General features: G+C 43.5%; 2 protein-coding genes and 1 long non-coding RNA gene across 4 annotated transcripts; 2 read left to right on the top strand and 1 right to left on the bottom strand.

Annotated features, from left to right (window-relative positions):
• Positions 1-472: 472 nt before the first annotated feature.
• On the bottom strand, positions 473-8109 carry LOC113574110 (uncharacterized). Its single transcript, XR_003410283.3, has 4 exons — positions 7974-8109; positions 2972-3024; positions 2346-2490; positions 473-803 (listed from the first exon to the last, which is right to left on the bottom strand). It is a non-coding gene; the product is annotated as an uncharacterized LOC113574110 (long non-coding RNA).
• On the top strand, positions 5567-12689 carry rbpms2b (RNA binding protein, mRNA processing factor 2b). Of its 2 annotated transcripts, none has more exons than XM_027004791.3 (7): positions 5567-7244; positions 8767-8844; positions 9345-9383; positions 9628-9690; positions 10266-10416; positions 10789-10925; positions 11520-12689. In XM_027004791.3, exons 1-7 carry the CDS (start codon positions 7191-7193, stop codon positions 11583-11585), a joined length of 588 nt encoding a protein of 195 aa, XP_026860592.1. In that variant the 5' UTR covers positions 5567-7190; the 3' UTR covers positions 11586-12689. The 2 variants fall into 2 exon arrangements, with proteins under 2 accessions (XP_026860592.1, XP_026860591.1); XM_027004790.3 differs by lacking the exon at positions 5567-7244 and adding an exon at positions 8191-8303.
• Positions 12690-14442: 1753 nt separating this feature from the next.
• On the top strand, positions 14443-20456 carry cpeb1b (cytoplasmic polyadenylation element binding protein 1b). Its single transcript, XM_081706249.1, has 12 exons — positions 14443-14670; positions 14941-14947; positions 15540-15731; positions 16270-16487; positions 16610-16859; positions 17034-17147; positions 17231-17335; positions 17695-17831; positions 18013-18211; positions 18337-18431; positions 18818-18898; positions 19168-20456. The coding sequence occupies exons 1-12, from the start codon at positions 14581-14583 to the stop codon at positions 19276-19278; spliced, it is 1599 nt and encodes a 532-aa protein (XP_081562375.1). The 5' UTR covers positions 14443-14580; the 3' UTR covers positions 19279-20456.
• Positions 20457-23672: the final 3216 nt, after the last annotated feature.

Genomic DNA, 23672 nt, shown 5'->3' with positions numbered 1-23672 from the left:
CATTTTCAGTGAAATGTTTCAAGACCATAGTGTAAATAATGGTGTCATTATGAAGTTAGTCATCTAGTAATAATAAAACATTTGATATGGCTAAATGTATTATGTAAACCATTTGGCAAGGATAAACCAGCAGTCAGATTAACGTCAGATGTCAAGCATGCAGGCTGACATCCAAAAAAAGTTATATACTGGTAAGCAGTTCACTGGATGACACTAGATATAAACTGTAATATGTCAGAGAGAGCATATTTGGTTGAATTTTGGTTCAATTGACCACAGTATCTGACATTCCATGACCTGTATGCCTCTACAAATTGTAGTGAATTTTTTATGTTGTTTCTGGATCATTTTGATAGCTTAAGTGTCAGTGAACAGCAGTTACTTCTTTACAAGATAAAAGCTGCTTGGCTATGATCATAAATTGTAACAATCCTAACAATAGCATAGGCAGATATATATGTAAATATACAAAACAGAGCTCAAACATACACAAATCATTTTCTAAGTGATCATACACTTTATTACTGACCAGTACAGTCCTGCTTCTAATGAGGTCAGCATTATGTTTGGTTCAAACATTTACAGTTTTACATAGTGATTCACCTCAGCTCAAATCACAGTAAAGGCATGAACCTTCCAAGATAAATTCTTCAGCAAGTAGAGAGTGAATTATGTTATCAGGCTGCAGTTTTTCATTGTTTGAAGTTGGGTGGAGAAGCCGTGGGGGCAGGCAGGCTCTTGGCAGCTGAGTCTGGTGGTGCGTGCTTGATAGACTAAGCTCTCCTGGCCTACAGATTTTCCTCCTATTTACATGGAAAACAAACTAAGATGAATTCATTTGCTACATCATTTCTGCAAGAGCACCTCTTCCTGATCTACACACACAAAACAACCTACAAAACGTTTATTCAATATTATATACAATATGAAACAGCCTTTAAAGAGCGATCTCGCACAAGCGCTTTGCCCTGCTAGCCTGCTAGAGAAAAAGGCAATGAAAAAGGGCTAATGGAGGCTTAGCATGTCGGAGTAGAGCAGAGCAGACCCCCCGGCTTCTTTCTCTCTGGCTCGGCAGACGGAGGAGTGCCCGGCCAGTAATTGTCTTCGGGATAAACAAGGCAGTGGGAGGTAGTGGAATGCCTCCTCTGTGGGGGTGGGGTGGGGGTACTGGTGGTGAGGAACTGGGTCACAGAAAGGCCAAGGCAGGTGGTGTGCATCAGCCCTGAGATGACAGCACACACCCCATCCCCTCCCCTGCCCCACAACACCCTCCAAACACAGGCAGATGCTGCAAACGGGATTACAGTTTGAGAGAGAACTGCTGGGCAAGAAAGACCTCTGTGCGCTCTGAGACTCCTTATAAGCAGAGTTCTCAATTTTTTGAAACATGTTTACAAAAACCTGACAGTCGTGATCTCTGAAACAGTTGTTCGTTTACTCCATATTAGTCAGATATACAGATCAAAAAGGGCTAAACCCTTATTATCAAGACAAGACTGACTGACTATCATGACCGTAAAATAAGAGTGGCACAATGTGAATTCACCTCAATTTCTATTTACATTTGCTACTGCTATAGAGCTATGCTTCTCTGTGTGAAGCAAAATACATCTCAACATTTGAAGGCAACAGAACTTTGACTGAAGCATATCCAAGCCAAAAGCTGAATTGTCTTTGCTTTGACACATTTACCGTTGTCTGGCAATTCGACTGTTTCACAACAAATAGCATGGAAGGCATGGTCTCCTTTAATATAACATATAACATTACAACTAGTGAACATTCTGGTCATGGATTTGAACATATGTCTTGCCTGAGAAACATGTATGCTGATTTACGCTGTGAAGGGAGTCCAGTAGTGTAGGGCTATTAGTTCACTTTACATTCTCAGCAGAAGGATTGTTTTGTTTTGGAGGCCTCCATGGAGGGAGCCGTTGACTCCCACAGCCCCTGTACAGCATTACTTAGAGACATGCAAGCGCTGGAATGGTCCACCAACTTCTGCAGAAAGCGGAAAGTCAGAGGTTCATCCTCCTCCTGAAATATGACCCTGTGGATGTTGTTTAAATAGCCATGCCAAAAAATGCTCAGTTCAGCAGGTTCATTGTGTGACGATAAGAGAAGAGAGAGTGTGACGGAGTTTGACTACTCAAGAGTGGATTGGTTTAAATGTTACATTGTTGTTGTCTGTATGTGTGTGTGCATGTGTGTGTGCACATTACATGTGATTATTCTCTGTTCTACCATGGCTGTGACCTTGACTGTTATAGTGTCTTCAGAAATATCACAGAGTTATAAAGGGACACATAAAATAATATTTATTTCATAGCTGGATATCACAGCACCTGTGACTCTGTGGTCAGCTCTGGGCATCTCCGCTTTGTCCACCAAAACAGCTGCTGTCCCTCAGCCCGCATGGGCCTTCTGTTCCTCAAGTTAATCTCTGCATCACTCACAGTGCAGCCACCGCTCGGCGCATAACAGCGGCTGCTATTATGTAAACACAAGAAGACAAGTGAGGGCCAATTTTATACAGCGATTTTAAAGAAGAAGTATTTCTTTTTTCTCTTTGAATTCAGGATTAAGGGAGAATGCACTGTATGTAATAAGCAGTTTTACAACTGGTAGGCCATATTCAGAGTCTTTAGATATTAGTCAGATTTAGTGTTGGGGAAGCTCCTCTAAAATGGAGTTCATAGACTAAGATAGGCATGCTCCAGTCAAAACTGCATTAGAACCTACAGCTCAGAGTGGTACACTAGACATACTTGTATACTAGATGTAGAGTAGATGTGTCTGACGCAACATTATGATAAATAACATCTAGCATAACTACAGTGGGGGACAATTATTGCAGAGCCCTCTCCTACTGAATAGATGCTTTGGTATAGAGTTGCACTTGTAGACAGGTGACCAGCACATCTGTGTACATGTGTAGATATAACGCTTGTGCTCAGTGACATGCCATTACCTCCATCGAGGACTTTCATTGAAGTAACAGCTCCCATCCCATCTGCCTGCCTCCTTTTATTAAAAGGAAAGGAGAGAGAGACACAGCATGTGCTATCTGAATTATGCAAGCTATAGCATTCTCTTAAGAACCCGGGGGCATGGTGTGCAGAGACAGGGTCGGACAGCCCCACTCAAGGGGGAAGGTCTTAATGAAATATTCATCCTTCTTATAGTGGCTAAAGCCAAGGCAATGTGGAGGTGATGGACAGCAGGTCAGTGCCCTGGCCTATCACCCCTCCACAGCCTAGAAGGTTCAGCAATTCTTCATCAGTCTCCTCCTCAGCTACTAAACACAGTATCTGTCTGGACAAAACAAAACAACCCCCCCAAACAAACAAACAAACAAACAAACAAACAAACAAAAAACTAAGGACCTGCTTTTTGGAGGCTGAGTCTGTAACACTTGCACAAAAAGCCTTGATGGAATGTGCTAGCAAAGTAAAAGTGTGCCAAGGCAATGCACATCTTATTTAAAACTTGACGCTTAGGACATTAAATGTGGATGTAGTTCCTCGAGAGTTCCGCATCACCTAGCTGCTCTCATCATCTGCACGTGTCCTGCTCCAGTTAAGCTGCATAATGCAGATCCTTCACACCGTCTCCTGTAGCCTCACGCTTCACCGCAGCAATGTCCAAATTTCTTTTTAATATTTAATTATATTAGTTCTTTCTGACTGCTTTTGGTCTGTTTCTGTGGACCTGATTTGTAAATGTGGTGCATTAGGGAGCCATGGAGCTTGCATAAGCAGTTCTACATACCAGTGTCTTTTTTGTGTTGGTGGAATGGTCAGGCCTCCAAATTTTACATACTAAATCCTCCCAGAAACATACTCCAGGCCTAGAGATGTCCTACCAGATCGTGTTAATAAATAATCTGTCTACTATGCTTTATGCTCAGATGCTCTCGCTCAGATACAAATGGAAAATTGTGATTAGTTGTGTGCCAACTCCAAAGAGACTAGCAAACTAACAGAGAAACTAGCAATGAGAAACCAGTGGTGTTTGTTATCACTTCTTGTGACCTCTTTGGCAGGGAGTCATGACCATGGGAAGTCATTCCAAAACTGTATGTTTCAGAGAAACGGTTACCTTGAGCTACAACTAATTTACAATTACTCCAGTGTTCATGTGTGAATATTTTTAGAAGTAAGCATTGTTCACTGTAAGTGAACATAGGTGATGTAATGAATCATTTTTAGCAAAGTTACATCCACTTCTCTATAGCAGCTCTATTTATCATAGTGGGGTTAGTTGCTCTGGGAATATGTTGCCCTTTTCTTTAATGGTATAACCTTTATTTCCATTCTTCATATCTAAACAGGAAACCAGGGCTGAAGTTCAGAAAATATAAGGGAGGATGTGAAAACAAATTAAAGCTTAAACCTCAAGCACTACATGCTTAGGCTTTAACCCTCTGAAGTCTAAGGGCATTTTCTCAATTTTTGCATATTTTCTTAAATTCATTTAACCATGCTTGGGAACAATGTTTCAGTGCATGCTTTCTGTGGGGGAGAACACTTACAGTAAAGTAGTAAGCTCATAATAAATGAAACTACATCTGTCTAGCTTTGTCATCACTGAGATGACTGAAGCACAGGGCTTTTCTCCAAAACAGTAAAAATTATATTTTCTTTTCAACTCTATGCTTTGTCTGGAAGACACTTAGAAAAACTTAGGACACACTGTTCTCTCATTTCAGCATCTCCAGGCTTCAGAGACTTGTTCCCAAGAAACAAAGAGGAAACGATAGATATTGTTTCTTGCCCTGCTGATGATCATGTTTCAGTTTGCTCTTGTTTTATTGGATCCCATATCAAAAATAAACACAGTCTAATTCTGGCAAAGGATTTGTTTTTATTGGGGAAGGGGGTGGGGGTCACTGCTGAGAGTGAAGGAATGAACTCTAGTGACTTTTTAGGGGTGTTTTTGTGTCCTTAGGTATGAGTGACAGACTGGCTGAAGGCGAGGCTAAAAGAAACATACATCTCAGTTGGGCATCACACTGATGTTACAGTGCAGAGATCAGTGGAAGAGTGACTGTGTGAAATGTCCTTAACAAACCAATAGCACTTTATCTAAACAGCCCCTCCTCAAGAGTCTGGCACAAAATGCTAACTACTAATTATTTACTTGACTATCAGCACATAGTCGAATGTTTAGTCAAAAGCAGTGTGGATCTGATTTGTTGCCAACATAGAATGAGGAATGGAACTAAATTCCTTATAAAGGCAGAGAAAATATAATTGAAATGATATATGAAACACATAAAGCAGAGGCTGTTGAGGTCTGCTTGCCTGTGAAGTGGCTGCAAGTGGGGATACCCCAGCGGGTTGGTGGACGCGCCCACAGGCACAGAGGACACACGGAGTCCAAGCTAAATGCTCCAGAGCCTGGTGACGCTGATCCAGAAGGATGGGTGCAGTGAGGCAGAGGGCAGAGGAGTGCAGAGTGTCATGGCTTTGAAGACAATGGGCCTTCTCCTCTCCAGTGAAATACGAAAGCAGCATCGCTGGGCTCTGACGTTTGTGTGGCAGGGATTCGGTGCCAATATCAAGGAGACAACAGGAATTGAAAGTAATGTACAGGGAACTTTCCTTTGTTGTACCCTTGGTGGTTACAGGTGAAATTATAGTGCAGTTTTTGTGAACCTCAAAGGGTACTTTAACCACTCAAAAGGCTCCTCATTGGCTGCTTTGCCATACTCTTATACAAGCTAATCACTAACAAAATCTGGAGGCAAAATTGCACCAAGAACATGAGAACAGAAAGGTCCTGAACAAAGACTGTGTTTTGATCTGTTCTGGCCTGGGAAGTGGACTGTAATGCCTGGTGGAGTGTCACTTTGCTATGCTACAGTTAACCCAGTCTCTATGCCACAGCTGCTCCACTCACCCAATCAATGCGCATGTCACTTATCAATAGTCTTGCACTGATGATGTTTTCTCTAGTGGGATGATTTTTTTTTGGCTTTGGTCACTGTGCTTTATTTTAAAAATATCAGCAAAGAAGCATAAACTCTACACAAGTATGCAAAAAATTAAAGCTTGAAAAGGTTGTTTAATGTATTTAAAACTTTCTTGCTCTTATGCTATAAAATATACTGGTTCAACCCAAAAGAGGTTTCAAAGAAAATGCTTCACTGAATTGAACATGTTTAAAATAACTGTAGTTGTGTCACCCTTTATGAAATTAGCAGAAGTATCCCAAAATTTCAAAAATATCCCAAAACAACAATCAATGAAGAAAACACAAACCAACCAACAACAGCAACAACCCCAATACATTAGGTAATTTTCTATAGATGTGCTCACAATGTCTCAAGCCCTCCAGAAAACACACATCATTCTCATTGTGTTTCCCAACAATGTCAGGAAAAATGTCCTTTTCATGTTACAAGTACCCTCAATAAACAAATGCTACACAAACGCCAGTGAAAATGAATTGTCGGGTTTTTTTATGCTTATTGTTGGCAATCATGCTATGTTGCAAGGGCACTCAAGAGAAAACTTTGGAGTAAATGGTATGAGTAAGGTATGATTAGTAATACAAGCTCTAATAAGGACTAAATAGTAATTCATTACACCTTACACAGTTTTTTGATTAATAATTAGCCTTTTTTCAGGGTCCTTGTAATCCTAAATACTCAGAAAATAGCGGACATTGTATATTGACACGTATTCAATCAAAATGAGAGCGTGGATTTGCCAAGTCGTCTCCAATCGGTTCATGGTTTCCTCTGAAGACGTCGATGCGCTAAATGAAGGGGTTGGGTTTTCCACCAGCTGAAACCTTTCTAGGTCGTGATTACTACTTTGAAACCTTCCACGTCTTACTTGATGCCCTAATTAGCGAGTAGGGCAATATAGTACAGTTTCCCTGTGTTTCTCTTCTTTGTTAAATTGAATATCTAAAACGAAGTAGATGTGAACAGAAGAAACGCCACTTCTTTCCCCGTTTCTCTCCCCCAGTGCACTACCCCTCACTGACTCACCTCAGTTCGTTTCCTTCACCTGCTACTCTTCAGGGTCCGTTTCGGTTTGGCACAAGCTCACCCTGGCACAAATTCTCAGAAGTCTGTCACGAACCGAAACCAAGCCCCAGCCGCACTTCTGGACCCACTTCAACGCGGAAAATAATAGTTTGTCTGGTCTTCTGGGTGTCTCAAGTTTACCTTTAAGATGAGTATCAAATCTGACTCTGAGCCAAACAACAACGTCTCAAGCGAAGAAGAGGTAAGAACTCTGCTTCTAACGCCTTTTAGTGAATAACATGCTCCATAACTATCTGGTGCTGATTACTGTAAAACTTTTGCGCTTTAACAGAGTGCAGGAGCCACCGTGTGTAAGCTATCCCTAAGAAGTTCGTCTTTGCGTATTGCGGACTCAATTGTTTATTAACTTATTATTATAAAAGCTAAACTACTTCGCTGTGTTTTTTTTGTTTTGTTTTCTTTTTTTTCTTGTTTAGCGTGAGAACACAGTAAGAAATGAAAAGGCTCAAACTGGCTCGAGTTATTTGTCAAATATGAACATGGTCTATGCTAGGAGGCGTTCAGATCTTGTAGATCATTATGCTAAAAATGATTTTCTGATTGGTTTATGATTCCAGTACAGAACATCTGAAAATGACTAGTTCAGTTCACTGTTCCATTTCAAACTTTCACATTTGTGTAAGTGTTAGAATCGCACTCGGAGGTTGATGAATGTTCTGGTTTGTTAAATGCCCCCCACCTTTTTTTTTTTTTCCAAGACACACTAACTGATGTTTTAATTTTCCTCTAGGTTTTTTGTGGTTGTTAAAGTTGTAGTAAAACATCTGTGGTGCATGTCAATCTGCTTTACAGTAACTTTATTATACCAGTAGCCTATAGAACCCCCCCCCTTTTCCAAGAGTGGAAATGCCTTTTTAAAGCACTGGTATATGACTCAAATGAGACTCTGAAAAGTGCCATTTCACCTTACCTTTCAACATGCCATAATATGTGCTGAGCCACACGCATCTTGAACCAGCGTTCGTCAGATGAGGTTGTAGAGAGGGGTGTGGTGAGACAGCAGGCTGAGCTTGGGTGCACTCCATGGGCCACAAAGCTGCTGTGCAGAGGAAGGAAACGCTGTTGTGCTGGGCGATGTTGTTCATTGCCGTTCCATCAGCAGACCATTGTAGTACTGAGCGTCCCACTGAGTTCCAACAAGTGGATGTTTGCACTTTTGTTTATTTCCTTAGCGACTGGAGAGAACCTGGCTGCATTCAACACTGTTTGGTTGCTGGCCACTTCTAGCATGATGCTCTGTGTAGGGTTTTATTTGCAACTGTATGTGTTCGTGTTGCCATGTCCAGGAAGTAGACGAAAGTGTAGTTGGTCACAGAAGCCATAATGGCCGGCATGTCTGCTAGACTTTAGGTGTTTGAGGTTTTTGCATTTAATGCAAGGTGTTTTTTCTGTAAAGGCTACTAGAATTTGAAATAACACTGCCAGCCAGTGCTGCACATTAGTGTGACCTAGTTTTAAGGTGTTTTCTGTTGGTTTGATTCTTCTTCCATGTAGACTGTGTTGGCACATCTTAATTTTGTAATGTTTCAGTTACAAACCAAGAAGTGATCAAAGCATAAACTAAGCTTGTGCGCTCTGGGCCCTTTGTTTCTTTTGAGCCATGTGTAGTTTGGAACTGAATCTGCCAGAGAGCTGTCATTTTATTAATACTGAATTGAGACTGAGCACAGTGTTCATAGTCATGCTGTATGTTCACCCCCCAGGTCCGAACACTGTTTGTCAGTGGCCTGCCAACAGATATCAAACCTCGTGAACTCTATCTGTTGTTTAGACCATATAAGGTGAGTGTATTTGAAGTTTCATGTTTTCTAATCTTGGTGTTTCTTCACAGGTGGCTTGACACTTGAAGTATGTTTATAAATATACTAAGAATGTGTTATCGGATTGCATGAGTCATTTTGCTGCCTCACTCATCATGTCCAAGCTTCTAATGGGTCATAAAGTTCATTCATAGCAGCAGAGAGTCTAACATAAACCATGGATCTTGATGATCTGGACTTAGGATTTAACATGCTTTAAAAAAAAAATAAAAAAATAAAAAAATAAAATAAATAAATAAATAAATAAATTCATGATCTTTTCAGAGTCCTCTGGTTGGCTTTCCCAGAGGCTAACTATCTGATTGGGTTGACTTCCTATGGGGAATGCTAGGAAGGTTGGCTTTTTTTTTTTTTTTTTTTTTTTTTTTTCTCTCCTCCCCTCTTCTTGATGCTCCTCTGCAGGCATGTGACTTTAAAGACCCTAATTGGACAACTTTTTTTTTTTCTTTTTTTTTCTTCAGGGTTATGAAGGTTCACTGATTAAGTTAACATCAAAGCAGGTGAGACAGTGGCAGCTATTACAGCCAATTGGTGATGTATTGCATACAGTCTGGAGTTTCACTTCTCTGAATACATTTGTCCTGTATCTGACTAACTTGGAGTATGTTTAGGACACATTGAATGTTACCTGAACTAAGCTTACCAGAAATCCTTTGACTGTACATCAAATTATGAATTTAGTTTAATGGCACTGCTGGTGTAAGCAATAAAGCCAAACTATACCTTTTTCTCCTCTTTTCCCAGCCCGTTGGATTTGTGACATTTGACAGTCGCTCTGGTGCTGAAGCAGCAAAAAATGCATTAAATGTAAGCACCCATTCATCTGTAAGCAATGGCTTGAATGATTTATCATCCCTCAGATGATGCACAACAGTGGTTGCATGCACTGTGGGGTCCCCCCCCCCCACATGTTTAATAGTGGTGGTGTCACAGGTGATCGAATGTAGTGGTTTTCTAACTACAATCTATTGCTGTCAAAGGATTACCAGTTGAAGTAGCCTTTACTCTCTGAATACATTAGTTCTGTCTCTCTGGTTCATGAAGCAGTTGAATCTCATGGCTGGTAATCTTGCTGGCCTACATTTTATTCAGTTCTTTCTGCTTGGCACTCACTGGCTGTGGATCTGGGCAAATGAGGAGTTTTGGTCTAGTTGAAGTACTAGGCACCCTTTTTGCTGTGAACTAACAGTCTTTCCTACAAACTTTGGTGCATAGTAACTGGTGTAGCACTGTCTTGAGAGCAGTACTAGATTTTCTGAAAGTCACAAGCATTCAGCTGCATGTGGGCACCAGCTTTGCACACTTGCTATTTCTGCCAGGGTTTCGGGTAAAGCCCATCACTATTACCGTAACCCCCACCCCGAACCACCTTGTGTCTCCAGGGGGTTCGATTTGACCCTGAAAACCCGCAGACACTCCGCTTAGAGTTTGCTAAAGCCAACACGAAGATGGCAAAGAGTAAGCTGATGGGCACCCCGAACCCCACAAATATCCACCCAGCTCTAGGAGCACACTTCATAGCACGGGACCCATGTAAGTGTACTGCCACACGTTAGCATTCAGACCGCATACACACTAGCGCGCACTGTCCAGGCATGTGTTGAAGTGTCACCCGTAGCTGAGGAACGGACTAATTCACCTTCACCACATGCATGTAGTGTTAGAAACTGGCTTCTTTCAGTTCAGTAACTTTAAGCTGCACACATTCCGATTCTGTATTTTTCACTTTACACCATATGCAGCTTGTCTTGCGTTCCAAACAAATCTGGGTTATAGTATCCCCTATCTAGATATACTTGACACTTGGGTTCTTTCTTGAGTCATTTTAACATTGAGCTTTAATTTAACCCAAGTTGTAATCAGACACCAAGCTCCAGTTCTGTCTGGCTGTGTGCACGTTCTCAGATGACTTGACAGGGGCAGCACTGATCCCAGCATCCCCAGAGGCCTGGTCTCCGTACCCACTCTACACGGCCGAGCTGAGCCCTGGTTTGCCCCACGCTGCTTTCACTTACCCGGCTGCGGCTGCTCTCCATGCCCAGGTAACACCCACCAGTGAACACTGATTAATTCACTTGTTCCAAGAGTTCAGACTACAATGCGTCAATGCAGTATATTCAGTTTTGTTTGCTGCTGTTGGCTTTAAGAGCACTGTGGTGGAGAGTTAAACATTCCATTGAAGCCTCCACTCTTACCTACATCCTGTGTCTGGGGCCCAGCTTGAGTGCAACTTGATGCTTTCATAGCTGTTTGCAAAATGGCTTCTGGTCAGACCGACTTGACCTTGCACAAAATTCCCATGACTTGTCATCTCAACCTGAATGATGGGAATGTACTATGCTAAACTTAATGACTCCAAGTGTATTGAATCACAGCTTAATCTGACATCTTGGTAACTGATTACACAATTTACTGCTGCTCAGAAATACTCATGTACACTAATCCAATTTAAGCAACAGTGATTTTGGAAAGTCTATAAACCTGCTAAGATGCAGCATGTTTGTATGTCTAAATATAAATTTATAATCTGTGAGCATGTACTTGTAGTGATGCCTATAAAAAAAGAAAGAATAAAATTGAGTGCACCCCTGACAACTTGTGTACACAATCTATAATGGTTTTATTTTTCTTTACAGATGCGTTGGTATCCATCTACTTCTGAGTCATCCCAACCTGGATGGAAATCGAGGCAGTTCTGTTAAATATGTTAATTGTTCACCCCTGTATGCATTAACCCCTTAGGAGTACAATTGCATCAGCATAAACCAACTGATCTTTGTGAAGTATTAGAATGTTAAACAAAAAAAGTGTTCAGGGCTCTTGGTTATTTAATGCAGCTTTCTCCTGATGGGGGGGGGGGGTTAAATTATGCATTTCTTGGAGAGAAACTTTCACTTTTCTGCCTTCCCTAGAGATAACAATGTTCACTTCAAATGGAGTAAACCCATCACAGACCACATTTTAATTCAGTCTGGCTCCCTGGGAGTTCTGCAGCATGGACGTATCTGATCATTGGGAGTCGGGCCAAGGGTGACACTGAAGACATCGTGCCAGCTATATGCTAAACATGAAACTCGGATGGCACTGCTGTAGTAGCACTTGTGTAATTGGCATTCCTTTATGGAATATTTTTGGAATTAGGATTTAAAATGTAAGGCTGCTCTCCCCACTCTGTGTTGGAGTTTACAGGGTCTGAGCCAGTCAGTTGAGACAAGTGCACCCTCCCCCACCCCCAAGGAGTAGATGTTGTGTGCTCTTGTCTGTAGTGATTACTTCCAGTTATGGAGGAGTAAACCTCTTCATTTCATGTTTGGATACCTGGGCTTGTTTTGTGATGGATGTGAAGTAGTTGTCATTACATGTCCTTATGACTGGTTAGGTGAGTGCCATACACCTTGTACAAAGTCATCTTTCCCCAGCACCATGAGCTCTGATTTTAAGATGCCACCTTGAGTTTGTGTGTACCTGTGATTGCTTGGATTTAGCAAAATACAAAGACGATCTGAGTGTGCAGTAGATGTGGTGCAGATTAAAGTGTTTGTGCAATTAAATAAGTAATCTAAGTTAACATTTTTGTTTGATATTTACTGGGTTTTGATTCTGTCCCGTGTGAGTGGAACTCCTTCCTTTTGTTGGACATGTCAGTATGGTGTGCTAAAAGTATTGACGCATGGATGGTGTTTTAATGTGGATTATAGTAATGGCTAATATTGGCATTAGAAATTTATTTGTAAAACGTTTCTGTAAACTTGCTATTGTACGATACAGTATTAAAATGTAAATGCAGACCACTTTGCTCATCTTATTTATTTATTTTTTGACTAAGCGTCCGCTAGAATGACTGCATGTTGGTAATGCCTTCAGCGGAAATATGCAGTGGATTTGGGTGATGCCATCTACAACGCCTTTTCAAGAAAATTGGCCCCCTCTATAATATTCTGTTCGTTTTCAAAGCCAGCAGAAACTACCAGTCGCTAGACTACAAATATAATCGTTCGTCATCCTGAAAACAAAATGCAACACCGTTTTTAGAACTAAAGTGCTGTTAGGTTGTGGTTCAGCTTCGTCAGGCACGACTAATCAAGATACACATTTGACGCTGCTTCAGTCTTTCCTTGGAATGCTGTTGCAGTTACAATACATCACCGGAAGATGGCAATATTTACTGATCAAAAGCAAGTGTCGTGAGCCAAGCACAAACTGAAAGGGTGATTGAACTTTTGGGCTTTTGTCCGTTCATCTTCATCATGATAACGCTTGAATCTGACACCGAATTGTAAAAATACACTTAGCAGCATAAAATATTTTTACTTGTGCAATTTTTTTTAACGCTCATTTTATATGGCACCTTATATGCAGACCCAAACGCTACACAATCACACACTCGTGTCAATGATAAAACTGCAGACTGCGCCAGAGTATTGAGATGCCAGAGCTTTGTGTATTTGACACTGCATGTTTGACAAGACATTCTTAATATAAAGAATGCTGGGAAATCTACGGTGCATGCATGTCTGATGGATTTATACTCATTTCAAACTAGGGTTTCATTGTCCGAAAGTTTTGAAATTTGATCATTCACTCATGTAACGTAACGTCGGGATAGGGATAGGCCTAGAATAAATATGATGAAACAACAAGACGTCCATTACTAACGTTATATGCCACGTCTAGCGGGTTGAACAATATTTTTTTTCTTATATTTCTGATGCACCGTTATATCTATTACTATTATATGGTGCCACCTGATAATCAGTATGTAGCTCTACTGCAAATGAGTTCAATCTTTAATCACATTTTTCCATGTTGTGCACAAATGCTCACGCTTCTCTTTGCTTACATTAATCAGTACTTGCTATCCAGCGATGACATTCTACAACTGCAACCGAAAAAACGAGAACTTCCGTTCAGGGTCCCCATTATCTATGCATTTCCATTAAATATACGTATCCTCCCAGGATCATGCACCGAAAAGCTATTACACTGAAACTTTCGCCTTGCAGAAAAGGCATAGACTCACACCCCATCATCAGACTACAAATTAACACACCTCCACGTGCTTCTCATTCAGGGCTCATTTGTCCGAGGCATGTGATTGGCCAGTCTGATGTGCCACTGCGATCACGGTGCGGCAACGTTCGCAGGAGGCAAGAACAGATGTTCTCAATGAGAAATCAGCCTGGTAGAGGACTTAAGTAGATCTATGCGGAGTGAAACTTTGTTGGTGTTTTAGATAATTCTGTTTGAAAAATTCTATCATGGCGTTTTCTCTGGTAAGTATTTTAGTTAAGCGAGTTTATTTTTATTTTGTCTGAGGCCTCGCGTTGTATTGCAAGAAGGACATGTATTGTTTTTATGAGGTGTTAGTCTTATGTTCAAAGTTAAAGGTTTAGTTCTGGATTTCACTAACTTTTGTATCTTGTCATGTGCCCCACCACTTAACTTTACCTTTCCTTTTGACCGTTTGAAAGCGTCCTAGTATAGCGAGTTGCTGAACGTAGGTATAGCGGAGCTAAACATTAGCCCACTGGCCATAATGTGTTGAGGCAAGGCCTCGTCATTCATGATCTGTTATTTCGACCGTTCCCATATGTTCCTGTCTTAATCTTGCAGAGAGACAATCCTAGAGCTCTTAATCGTTGGGATTCAGAGACCCCTGCCCTGTCAACGTGCAGTAATGCAGACATCTTCCGCAGAATGAACACCATGCTGGGGAACTCCCTGGACCTCACTGGGGTGTGCACCACTCCCAGTGGCAGGACCAAGCGGGATTCCTTGATGGGTAACGTCTTACTTTGGATCATACTACAGGATCACATAACGGAGTGGCTTGATGGTGCACTTTTTAAAAGTGGTGATAAACTGGTGACTTGTTTCTTCATCTATACCAGTGTGTTATGAGTTGACCATGTTTTTGTGCCTCAAATGGTTGGATTAAGTGCAGGTTAGCCTGTGGCTGAAGTGAGTTTTGAATGGTCATGTTGGTCTCCTGTCCTCTGGGCTGTGATGCTGTCTGTGTAGCCTTTGCCCTTCTGCAGTTATGCTTCATGCATGCAGCTTGAGAGCCAGTGAGTGGCCAAAAGATGCTGAATTTGGCCTGGAGAGCAGCTGGCCATGGGCCAGTCCAGACAGTGTTGCATGTCCGTTCAACCTCTAAGACGGCCTTTTCTTGCTGTTGCTCTGATTTGTCAGGATTTTTTTTTCTTTTGCCTCTCTCCTCCATCCTAGTGCTTCTGGTTTGCTCCCTCTGCTGCCAACCGCAAGCACAGCAGCCCTGGGGGAGGGGGTAGGGGTGGGTGCGGATGGCTTGGACTCCTGCTTGTTTGCTTGTGGGAGAATTTGACAGGAATTCAGTGGTGTGGCAGCAGAGCAGGAGCTGGAGGGCTGATGTCATTCACACGGGGGTGTGAGGGCATCAGCGCCTGGGTCACATGCAGGGTGGGTCACGTCTGCAGGGGGAGTCGCATGGCATCTGCTGCAGCCTCATGTGCTTTTCCTTGCCAGCTTGCAGATTCATTCTTTCAGCAGGCTTAGAGGGGAGATGCTGATCAGTGAAGATGTGTTGGCTCTGTGCTGATTTTGTTTATACCACCAGCTGATGCGAATGCAAGGGTGTATGAAATAGCTTTCTTTTTATTTCTGGCCCGTGTTTACAGACCGTCCGGAGTCGGACCTGTCTGCGGTCCGGAGCAAGATGCTTTTTCCCAGCGGTGGCCAGGACTCGTCGCGAGTTTTGCCTGACGTCAGTGAGCTCGGCCTGGGCTTGCAGTCCCTCAGCCTGTCCGGCTGGGAGAGGCCATGGAGCAGCCAGGACTCTGAGCCGGCAGTCCCAAACAACAATGCCTCCAGTGAGTAACGTTTTGCAACTTGCCTTTCTGAAGCTTTGACCATCTCCTTGTGTTTTAACCTTCTATTATTAGTAACACTACCTTGCACCCTTTTTCTAAGTGAAGAATCTTCCTGAGTTTCCCATGCTTCGGTCCTATTAAATGCTAATGTAAAGGGGGGGCAAAGCAGTTTTTGCTTGACCTCTGGTCAATTTCTTAATGCTTTAATTTGAGCTGCTGATCAAGTTGCAATAGTGACAAGTGAAGCTGTATCTGAACAGCAGTTCAAAAATGAGTTGGGGCTTGGTGTCAAAGATTCCCTGCCTGCCTCATGTTCTCCCTATTCCTATTGGTGGTAGCATGGTAAATGAGCCTTTGCTGTTCACTAAACTGTTGTATGTTCTGGAAAGTTTCTTTACTTAATTCTTTGGGTGTATAAGATCGTCAGGCCCTATAAACTCTAATGGCATGACTTGTATTCATATCGATCTGGGTTTTGTTGGCGGTGAATTGGTTGATTTATAAACAAATTGCTCACTGTTTCTCCATGTCTGTTCAGTGCTTGGGCTTCTGGAAAGCCCTCTCGGCCAGCTCCTCAACAAGCCTCCAGTCTTCAGCTCAAACGAGTCCAGCACAGGGGCTTCCGACTTCCTGGAGAAGTTTCCAGGCTTGGCACGCATGAATTCGCGTTCCTTGCTTGGTTCCCACTCCAGCAGCCCTGTGGATTCCGAGACTAGTGGCTTCAGCTCCGGCTCCGATCACCTCTCTGACCTGCTGGTCGGTCAAGGGGGCTGATGCATGGCTTCATACTTGAAACTAAGTGCATGTAGTCTGCACATGGTACAGATTGAGTAAGCTAAAAGCCTGTTAACCAGCCATGTTTGTGTGCCCCTGTGCAGTCCTCTCTGAGGATCTCCCCCTCCATGCCCTTCATGTCCAGCATGCAGAAGGATCCGCTGAAGTTGGGTCTCGGCTCCCGTATGGACCATGACAGCTCTCCCCTGACCCCTCCACCCAGCACCAGCCCAGGCAGCAGCTTGTCCCGCCGTTGGCCTGGTGCGTCCGTCTGGCCCAACTGGGACCTGCTGGAAGCCCCAGACGGCCCCTTCAGCATCGAGAGGGAAGCTCGACTCCACAGACAGGCAGCATGTGCGTTCGGTGGCCGTTTTCTTTCTTTGTGTCGGTTTCTGAGTTGTAGGTAAAATTGAGCCAATGTCTTTTCTCTCATTATGCTTGTCGAACTTTTTGTGGTAGAGGTGCTTATTCTGCACAGCTGCTGTTGCCTTAATGAGGCCATTACTGACTTTGTCTCTGAATAAACAGCAATTAATGAGGCCACGTTCACATGGAGTGGCCAGCTCCCCTCCAGGAACTATAAAAGCCCTGTCTACTCCTGCAAGGTCTTCCTCGGAGGAGTTCCATGGGACATTACTGAGGGTGGGGCACTTTGTCGTCTGGCTTAAAGCAGTTAAAGCTACTGTTGCCTAGTTCCCTTTTTAAGAGTGCTTTGTTCCTTCCAGCTGGCTTGATCAATACCTTTAACTGTTATGGCCCACTGAGTGTGGAGTGGCCTGGTAAGGATGGCAAGCACCCACGTTGCCCTCCTAAAGGTAATATGCCCAAAGGTAATGCAAGCGGGTAGGTCCTTCAGTTCCTTCTGCACATTTGAGGTGACTGGTGTCCATCACCCATCTCTGGTGCCAGTGTCTTGGCTGACATGAGGTGCAATTTTGGTGGCAGCAAACTTACTTGAATTCTGTGCACATGGTAGACTACCTAAAGGTGAATAGGGGTCCATCATACTTGTACCTGGGTCTGTAATAGCCTGCATGGTTTTAGCTGCTGAGTAAAGCTGTTTACTGTGGATTTTTCCATGCCTTAATATGCTGTATAAAGTGCCTAACTTCAGGAGGCACACTTGCTCTCGACCCCCCCTGTTTTTGGTTTCTGTGTCTGCCCTGTAGCTGAGTTTCGTGTCTTGCAGGGTACGTGTACCTGGTATTTGAGTCGGAGAAGTCTGTGCGGGCCCTGTTGCAGGCCTGCACCCAGGATTTGCTTCACCCTGAGGGCTACAGCGAGTACTACTTCAAAATGTCCAGCAGGCGGATGCGCTGCAAGGATGTAAGCTTGTGCCTACTTCTCGTTTGCATCCCAGGAGGAATTCTCATTGAACTTCACACAATTGCTTGCATGTGCACTTGTGTTCATGCTAGGTTGCCTTTTATTTTAAGACATTTAAATTTGCTTGCTGTGCTGTCCTAGCAGTGACTGTTGTGGTGATTGACTCCTGTATGTCACCCAGGTCCAGGTGATCCCATGGGTAATCTCAGACAGCAACTATGTGCGCTGTCCTTCTCAGAGGCTGGACCCCAGTAACACTGTGTTTGTAGGGGCTTTGCATGGCATGCTTAACGCAGAAGCCTTGGCCAGCATCATGAATGACCTGTTTGGGGGAGTCATGTATGCAGGGATTGACACAGACAAGCACAAGTATCCAATCGGTGAGGCTTATTGTATATTTGTTCACATTAGTAGTTTGGCACCCTGCCAAAATGCTAGCCGTATTTGGGGGCTCGTCTCCTCCGGGGTTTGTGTAAACTAATGTTGGGCTTTTCTCCTTGCTCAGGGTCTGGCCGTGTGACCTTTAACAACCAGCGCAGTTATCTAAAGGCAGTCAGTGCTGCATTTGTTGAAATCAAGACCCCTAAATTCACAAAAAAGGTATGTTCCTAGGCTGTTTTGCAGCAGTATTGGTCAAAGGTGTTGAGGTGTATGGGGAGCTCCAGAGCTGTGGTGTACTTCCCATAGTCATCTGCAGGAAGAGCTTACTGATTCAATTAGCCAGTTACTAACCTAACTTCACAAACTTTAGCAGTTTTGCAAACCTAGACACTGACATGCTGTCTTGACTCCTGCAAATATTTACCCCTAGTCTATGAATTTGTTGGGAGCTGGAATATTGAGTGCTTGTTGCTGCTTGTGCACTGAAGACTTTCATTGAGACTGCATATAAAGGTCTTGTTTTTGTGGCTGCTCCTGGACATCAACTACAGCAGTAAATGATGCTCTTTTGTGTACCCTCATGAGATGCTATGCTCACCCTGCAGGTCCAGATTGACCCATATCTGGAGGATTCCATGTGTCAGGTGTGCACTCGTCAGCCAGGACCCTTCTTCTGCAGGGACCAGGTGAGGCATTGAAATTGCACTCTTATACAGGAGCCAGGCATATTGAACACTAAGACTTCAGTAACTAAAGCTTGACATGTGGCCCAGATCCAAACTTACTGTATCAAACCTGACCACATGAATTAAATTTACCAACACTAGTGCTGAGGTTGGGTTTGTGCTTGAGCTTTTTATCCAGTTTTTTGGGTCTGGATTGGGTAGGAGTGTCCAACTCCCCAACTTGGGTTCAAAGTTGATCTCACCAGTTTATGCACACTTGGTACACCCAGGCCTGCTTCAAGTACTACTGTCGCTCATGCTGGCACTGGCAGCACTCTATGGACATCCTCAGCAACCATCGTCCTCTGATGCGGAACCAGAAGAACCGGGACTCCAGCTAAAGGCCTGCTGTGTTGGGGCAGCGCTGTGCTGCTGCCTGTATCCCAGGGTGAAGCTCCAGCCCTGTAGAGGGTGCACACCAGCAAGCACTGCTTTGCAGAAACACTGTAGAAAGTTCACTTGGGCACTCCCCCACCCTTCCCCCTTATCTTTTGGCTTGTTCACTTTGGCACTTTGCACAGTGAAATGAAGGGGTTACAGGGACCCACACAGCTGAGTCCCCTGGAATTTTTGGGGTGAGAATAAGGCCATGATTCAGGTTTTTTTTCCTCCTAAATGGGAGGGGGGGGGTCCCCCCCTTTGAGTTTTTTTTTTTTTTTTTTTTTTTTTTTTTTTCCTCCATAAGTTGCAGGTTTTTTGAGCAGTCATGCAAGTTTCATCCACTGAGAGCCAGACAGTGCCTTTTTGAATTGGTTTTTCTTCTAGCTGCTTTTCCCACTGCAGTTGGGAGTTTTTTTTTTTGTTTTTTACTTTAAACACAGCTGCATAATGAAGCCCAATTTTCATCTTCCAGACATTTTACGCAGTTCTTTTTACTAATTTTTACATAACAGGTTTTTAAGTCCTTACAAGGAAAAAAGGTTGAACAGTACTCTACCTACTGGCTTTTTAATTTCAGTTTTTTTTTTCCCCCCTCCTACAGTTTTTCTGGAGAGGTATTCTCCTTTTGTCCACCTTTTTTATGTTAAGTGGAACAAGGGGGTTTATGCTTTGTGTAGCTGTCACCAACCCAGGTCATTTTAGTGCGTGCTCCTGGAAGGCATTGCTTTTTTACTGGGTTGCATCAAGTTTTCAGATCAGCTTGACATGTTAATCAGAAACAAGTGGCCATAGATTGCACTTAGTTTTATTGTTGCACTTTTTAATTTGCACTTTGGAAAGGGGTTGGTTTTTAATCACTTAATGTCAGCAGGTATTGCTATTGGTACCAACAGCAGCTTGTTGAATGTAAAAAGGCTGAACTTCACTTGACTACCTTGGAGCTGTAGTAGACCAGATGCAAATTGCTTTCTAACTCTGTCAGAGTTCAGAAACAGGACTGTTTCTCCAGATCAAATGCTGAGCCTCCCAAGATCAGCTGTCCCTCTTTGTATTCTACCTCATTGTGGTCTGCTGAGTTTGTGTACAGATGTGAAGTTTGGTTCTCCAATTGATCACAATAAAGGTGTTGAAGCATTCATATTGGCTGTTTTGTTTGTTTTTTTTAACAGACCAATATTTAAGTGTTCTGAGGAAATGGATGGTGCCTTTCATATTTGCAACAAAAATGGAACATTAGCAGTTTTATTCCTGGTTTTTCCACTCCGTGTGGGTGATAAATTTTAATCCACTAGGTGGCAGTGCTTCCTCACTATACAAACAACTGGGCGCTCTATGGCCTCTTGACACCGGTGCATTCAGCCATCAGGGAGAGCTGAGCATTTAAAAAGCTGAAGGCTGAGTTGCATATTTGACTTGGGTACTCTGATTCATACCTGTGGGGTCCCCCCCCCTGCTGTGAAGAGAATTACATTCAAGTTTTTCAGCACAATCGCATTTTTAGTCATTGAAAGTTTGCTGAAATCAAGCGGTTACATGAGGGACCTCACTTTGCACCAGGTGCTAGGCTAGCCTACACACTATATAGACAGAAGTATTGGGACATGCCTCTTGGTGACTTGATTTCAGGTGTCTTCCTTCACTCCCACTGCCAGAAGTGTAAAATCAAGCACCTACTCATTCTTACAAACCTTGTCATTCTAAAGATCTCAGAGTTAAGCCTGGTACTGTAACACACACGCACATCAGTTCATATTTCATTCTTCCTAGATGTTCCATGAGCAACGGTGAGTGGTGGAAGTGTTAACTAAAGCAACTTGGCCACTATGCTGTGTAATTTTGCCGTATTTGTGACCAGGTTTTGAGGTGTTGTGCAAGTGTCATGAATGCCCTGGAAGCACTTGTAGCCTGCACAGAGCCCTGACCCCATCAAACACCTTTTGGCCACCATCAGAGCACAACTGCTCTTCTGGATGAAATGGGTAAACGTTTCCATACATGCACTCAAATCTTGTAGAAAGCCTTACAGGAGAGTGGAAGCTGTTATAGCTGTTGAGAGGGCATCGACTCTATAATGCCTATGCATTTAGAATGGGATGTCCTAAAAGCTTCTGTAAGGGGTAGGTGTCCCAATACTTATGTCCGTGCTGCAGTGAAGGTGAGGTCGCCGGCTTGATCTGTCTTCACATACCCAACAGCATCAGTGCAGAGAAGGAGAGGTAGCTGGAAGAAACATTCGAACCCTGTGATATTAAGGCTGTTTTGCTGTGGGTTTGCCCACACTGGCTGTGAGTCACCGGTTTTAGCACTGCACTTTCACGTGTGAAAAGAATGCAGCCCGTACCCACGGCACATGCATGTCGCGTCAATTCCTCTAGATCGCAGCAGAAAGAGGGGGGTGGGGAGGTAAGCAGAGTTGAAGTGATGGACCGAGGGATTTTGAGTCAGTGTGAATCACCCCGAGCTCCTCGCTGTGTAGGATGCTGTGTGCGTTGAGCTTTATGTAAGATCTTATCCTTCCCTTTTCTACTCCTCTCAACACATCCCACTGCCACGTCTAGAAAAACGACCGCCCTCTGCACGCTTTGGCCATACATAGGTGATGGGATGCACGGGGAAGGCCGTTTTCATTCTCTGACCAAATTGCTGTCTATTTGTCTCCGTGGACCCCTTTCGGTACCTAACGTTTTAATGCCTCGTTCATTTGCGTTCGGATCCGTACGCTGCTCATGGCGAGCAATATCCTGTCGCGCTGTCCCTCGTCCGTGCCCAAAACTCCCGTAATCCTTTTAATACCTCCCGCTGCGGGGCTTTCCATAGATCGCAATGTGGGAGAATTGCGGAGGTATGTGGCATTCCTCGCTCTTATTTCCTCTGCAAATCTGTATTAACAGCTGACTGAGATGTGGTTGCATGTGTAGTCATAGCGAGCTGTTGAACGGCTGTTTTATTTAGTCAGATAAAGCAACGTTTAACTCGTTCAGCTTTGCCCTACTGCTAGTCCCTACCGTGGATTTGAATTTGGTGTAACAGAAACGGAAGCGATTCCGAGTCATGAAAGTGTCCCACATACGCCCTGTGCTCCCTTCCCACTTCTCCGTATTTGTAAACGTGTAGGAAATGGAGGGTTATGGGGTTAAGGTTCAGAACTATCTCTTTGACTGAGCCTATAATGGAGGCCAGCTAGATGACCGTGGGAAAGAGGGAGGGTACTAGCCGGATATGGCAGAGACCCCGAAAGACGGTACGGGACTCAGCAGACTCGTTTCACACGTCAGGGGGGTGGAAGAGTGGAACAGTAGTGGAAAAACAAAAAAACAGGACCACCCCCCATGTGTTTGATTTATGATTGTCCATCGTAGCTGGACAGAGTTCTGATCTACGCTTTCAATCGCTACTGGAGAACTGACAGACTGGTTCTTTTGAGTCGAGGGACAAAGAGGCCAGTTTAAGAGGGGTGCTGCTCAGCTGATGGTCCCAGCCCTGCCTGACCCTGACCCCGGTGTCCTCCAGGGTCATTCTCAAGGGCCACTGCACTGGTGCCTGGGAGCACAAATGGGACATGCAGTTATAATTTTTCACAGAACTTTGCTTTTGCTGCCTCAGACATGAAAGAGCAAATAAATGTGGGCACCTTTTGTTTTGTGAAACTAGTTATTCAGTGTCTCCAGCATGGAGATCTCTCCTCTTGTCTGGGTTGAGCCATCTCAGTCTGTCTATCTGTGTAGTACAAACAGAACATCTTTGAACAGCAGTGGGATAAATTAACCTACATGTTTAGTCTCAAGCTTTTCACTAACAAATCCACGTTCATAATTCTTCTCTTCCTTCTTTCATGTCTCAGGGACTGGACTCTTGATGCTCTGATGCACTGCCTTTGAACTCCCAGAATTTTAAGCTGTTATTGTTCCATACACCACACTACATAGACATGGCCTGCAAAGCCTTATATGTTGCTTGTGTAGTTGTATGAAGATGTCTCTGTCCTGAGGCAGATGAGCTAATAAGATGAAGGAGACGAACACAAATGAAAGGGAGGGAGCAGCAGAGCTGTGGACAGGCATTCTGATGATGGTCCCAACGTGCCAGCTGGTTGTCATGGAGACTGCACAGCCTTCTTGGCCTGGTGGTTGGTGTTTTTTTTTTTTTTTTTGGGGGGGGGGGGGGGGGGTTGTGCGTCAAATGTGAGGGAGTGGGGTTTTATGTCTGGAAAAACATTGTTAACATTCACACTGTACGTAAAGTCTGTATGTGGTAAAAGCTCTCCTTTTTAACCAAGTATAGAACCACGTAGCGGAAATGAACAAAATTGTGATAGATGATGATCGATGAGAGAGAGAAGACTAACTAATGTTTA

Source organism: Electrophorus electricus, chromosome 23, assembly GCF_041902795.1.
Source record: "Electrophorus electricus isolate QZ-2024a chromosome 23, ASM4190279v1, whole genome shotgun sequence".
In the NCBI taxonomy this organism is placed as follows: Eukaryota; Metazoa; Chordata; class Actinopteri; order Gymnotiformes; family Gymnotidae; genus Electrophorus; species Electrophorus electricus.
Note: the sequence above shows the minus strand (reverse complement) of the source record. Positions and strands in the feature narration are given on the sequence as shown.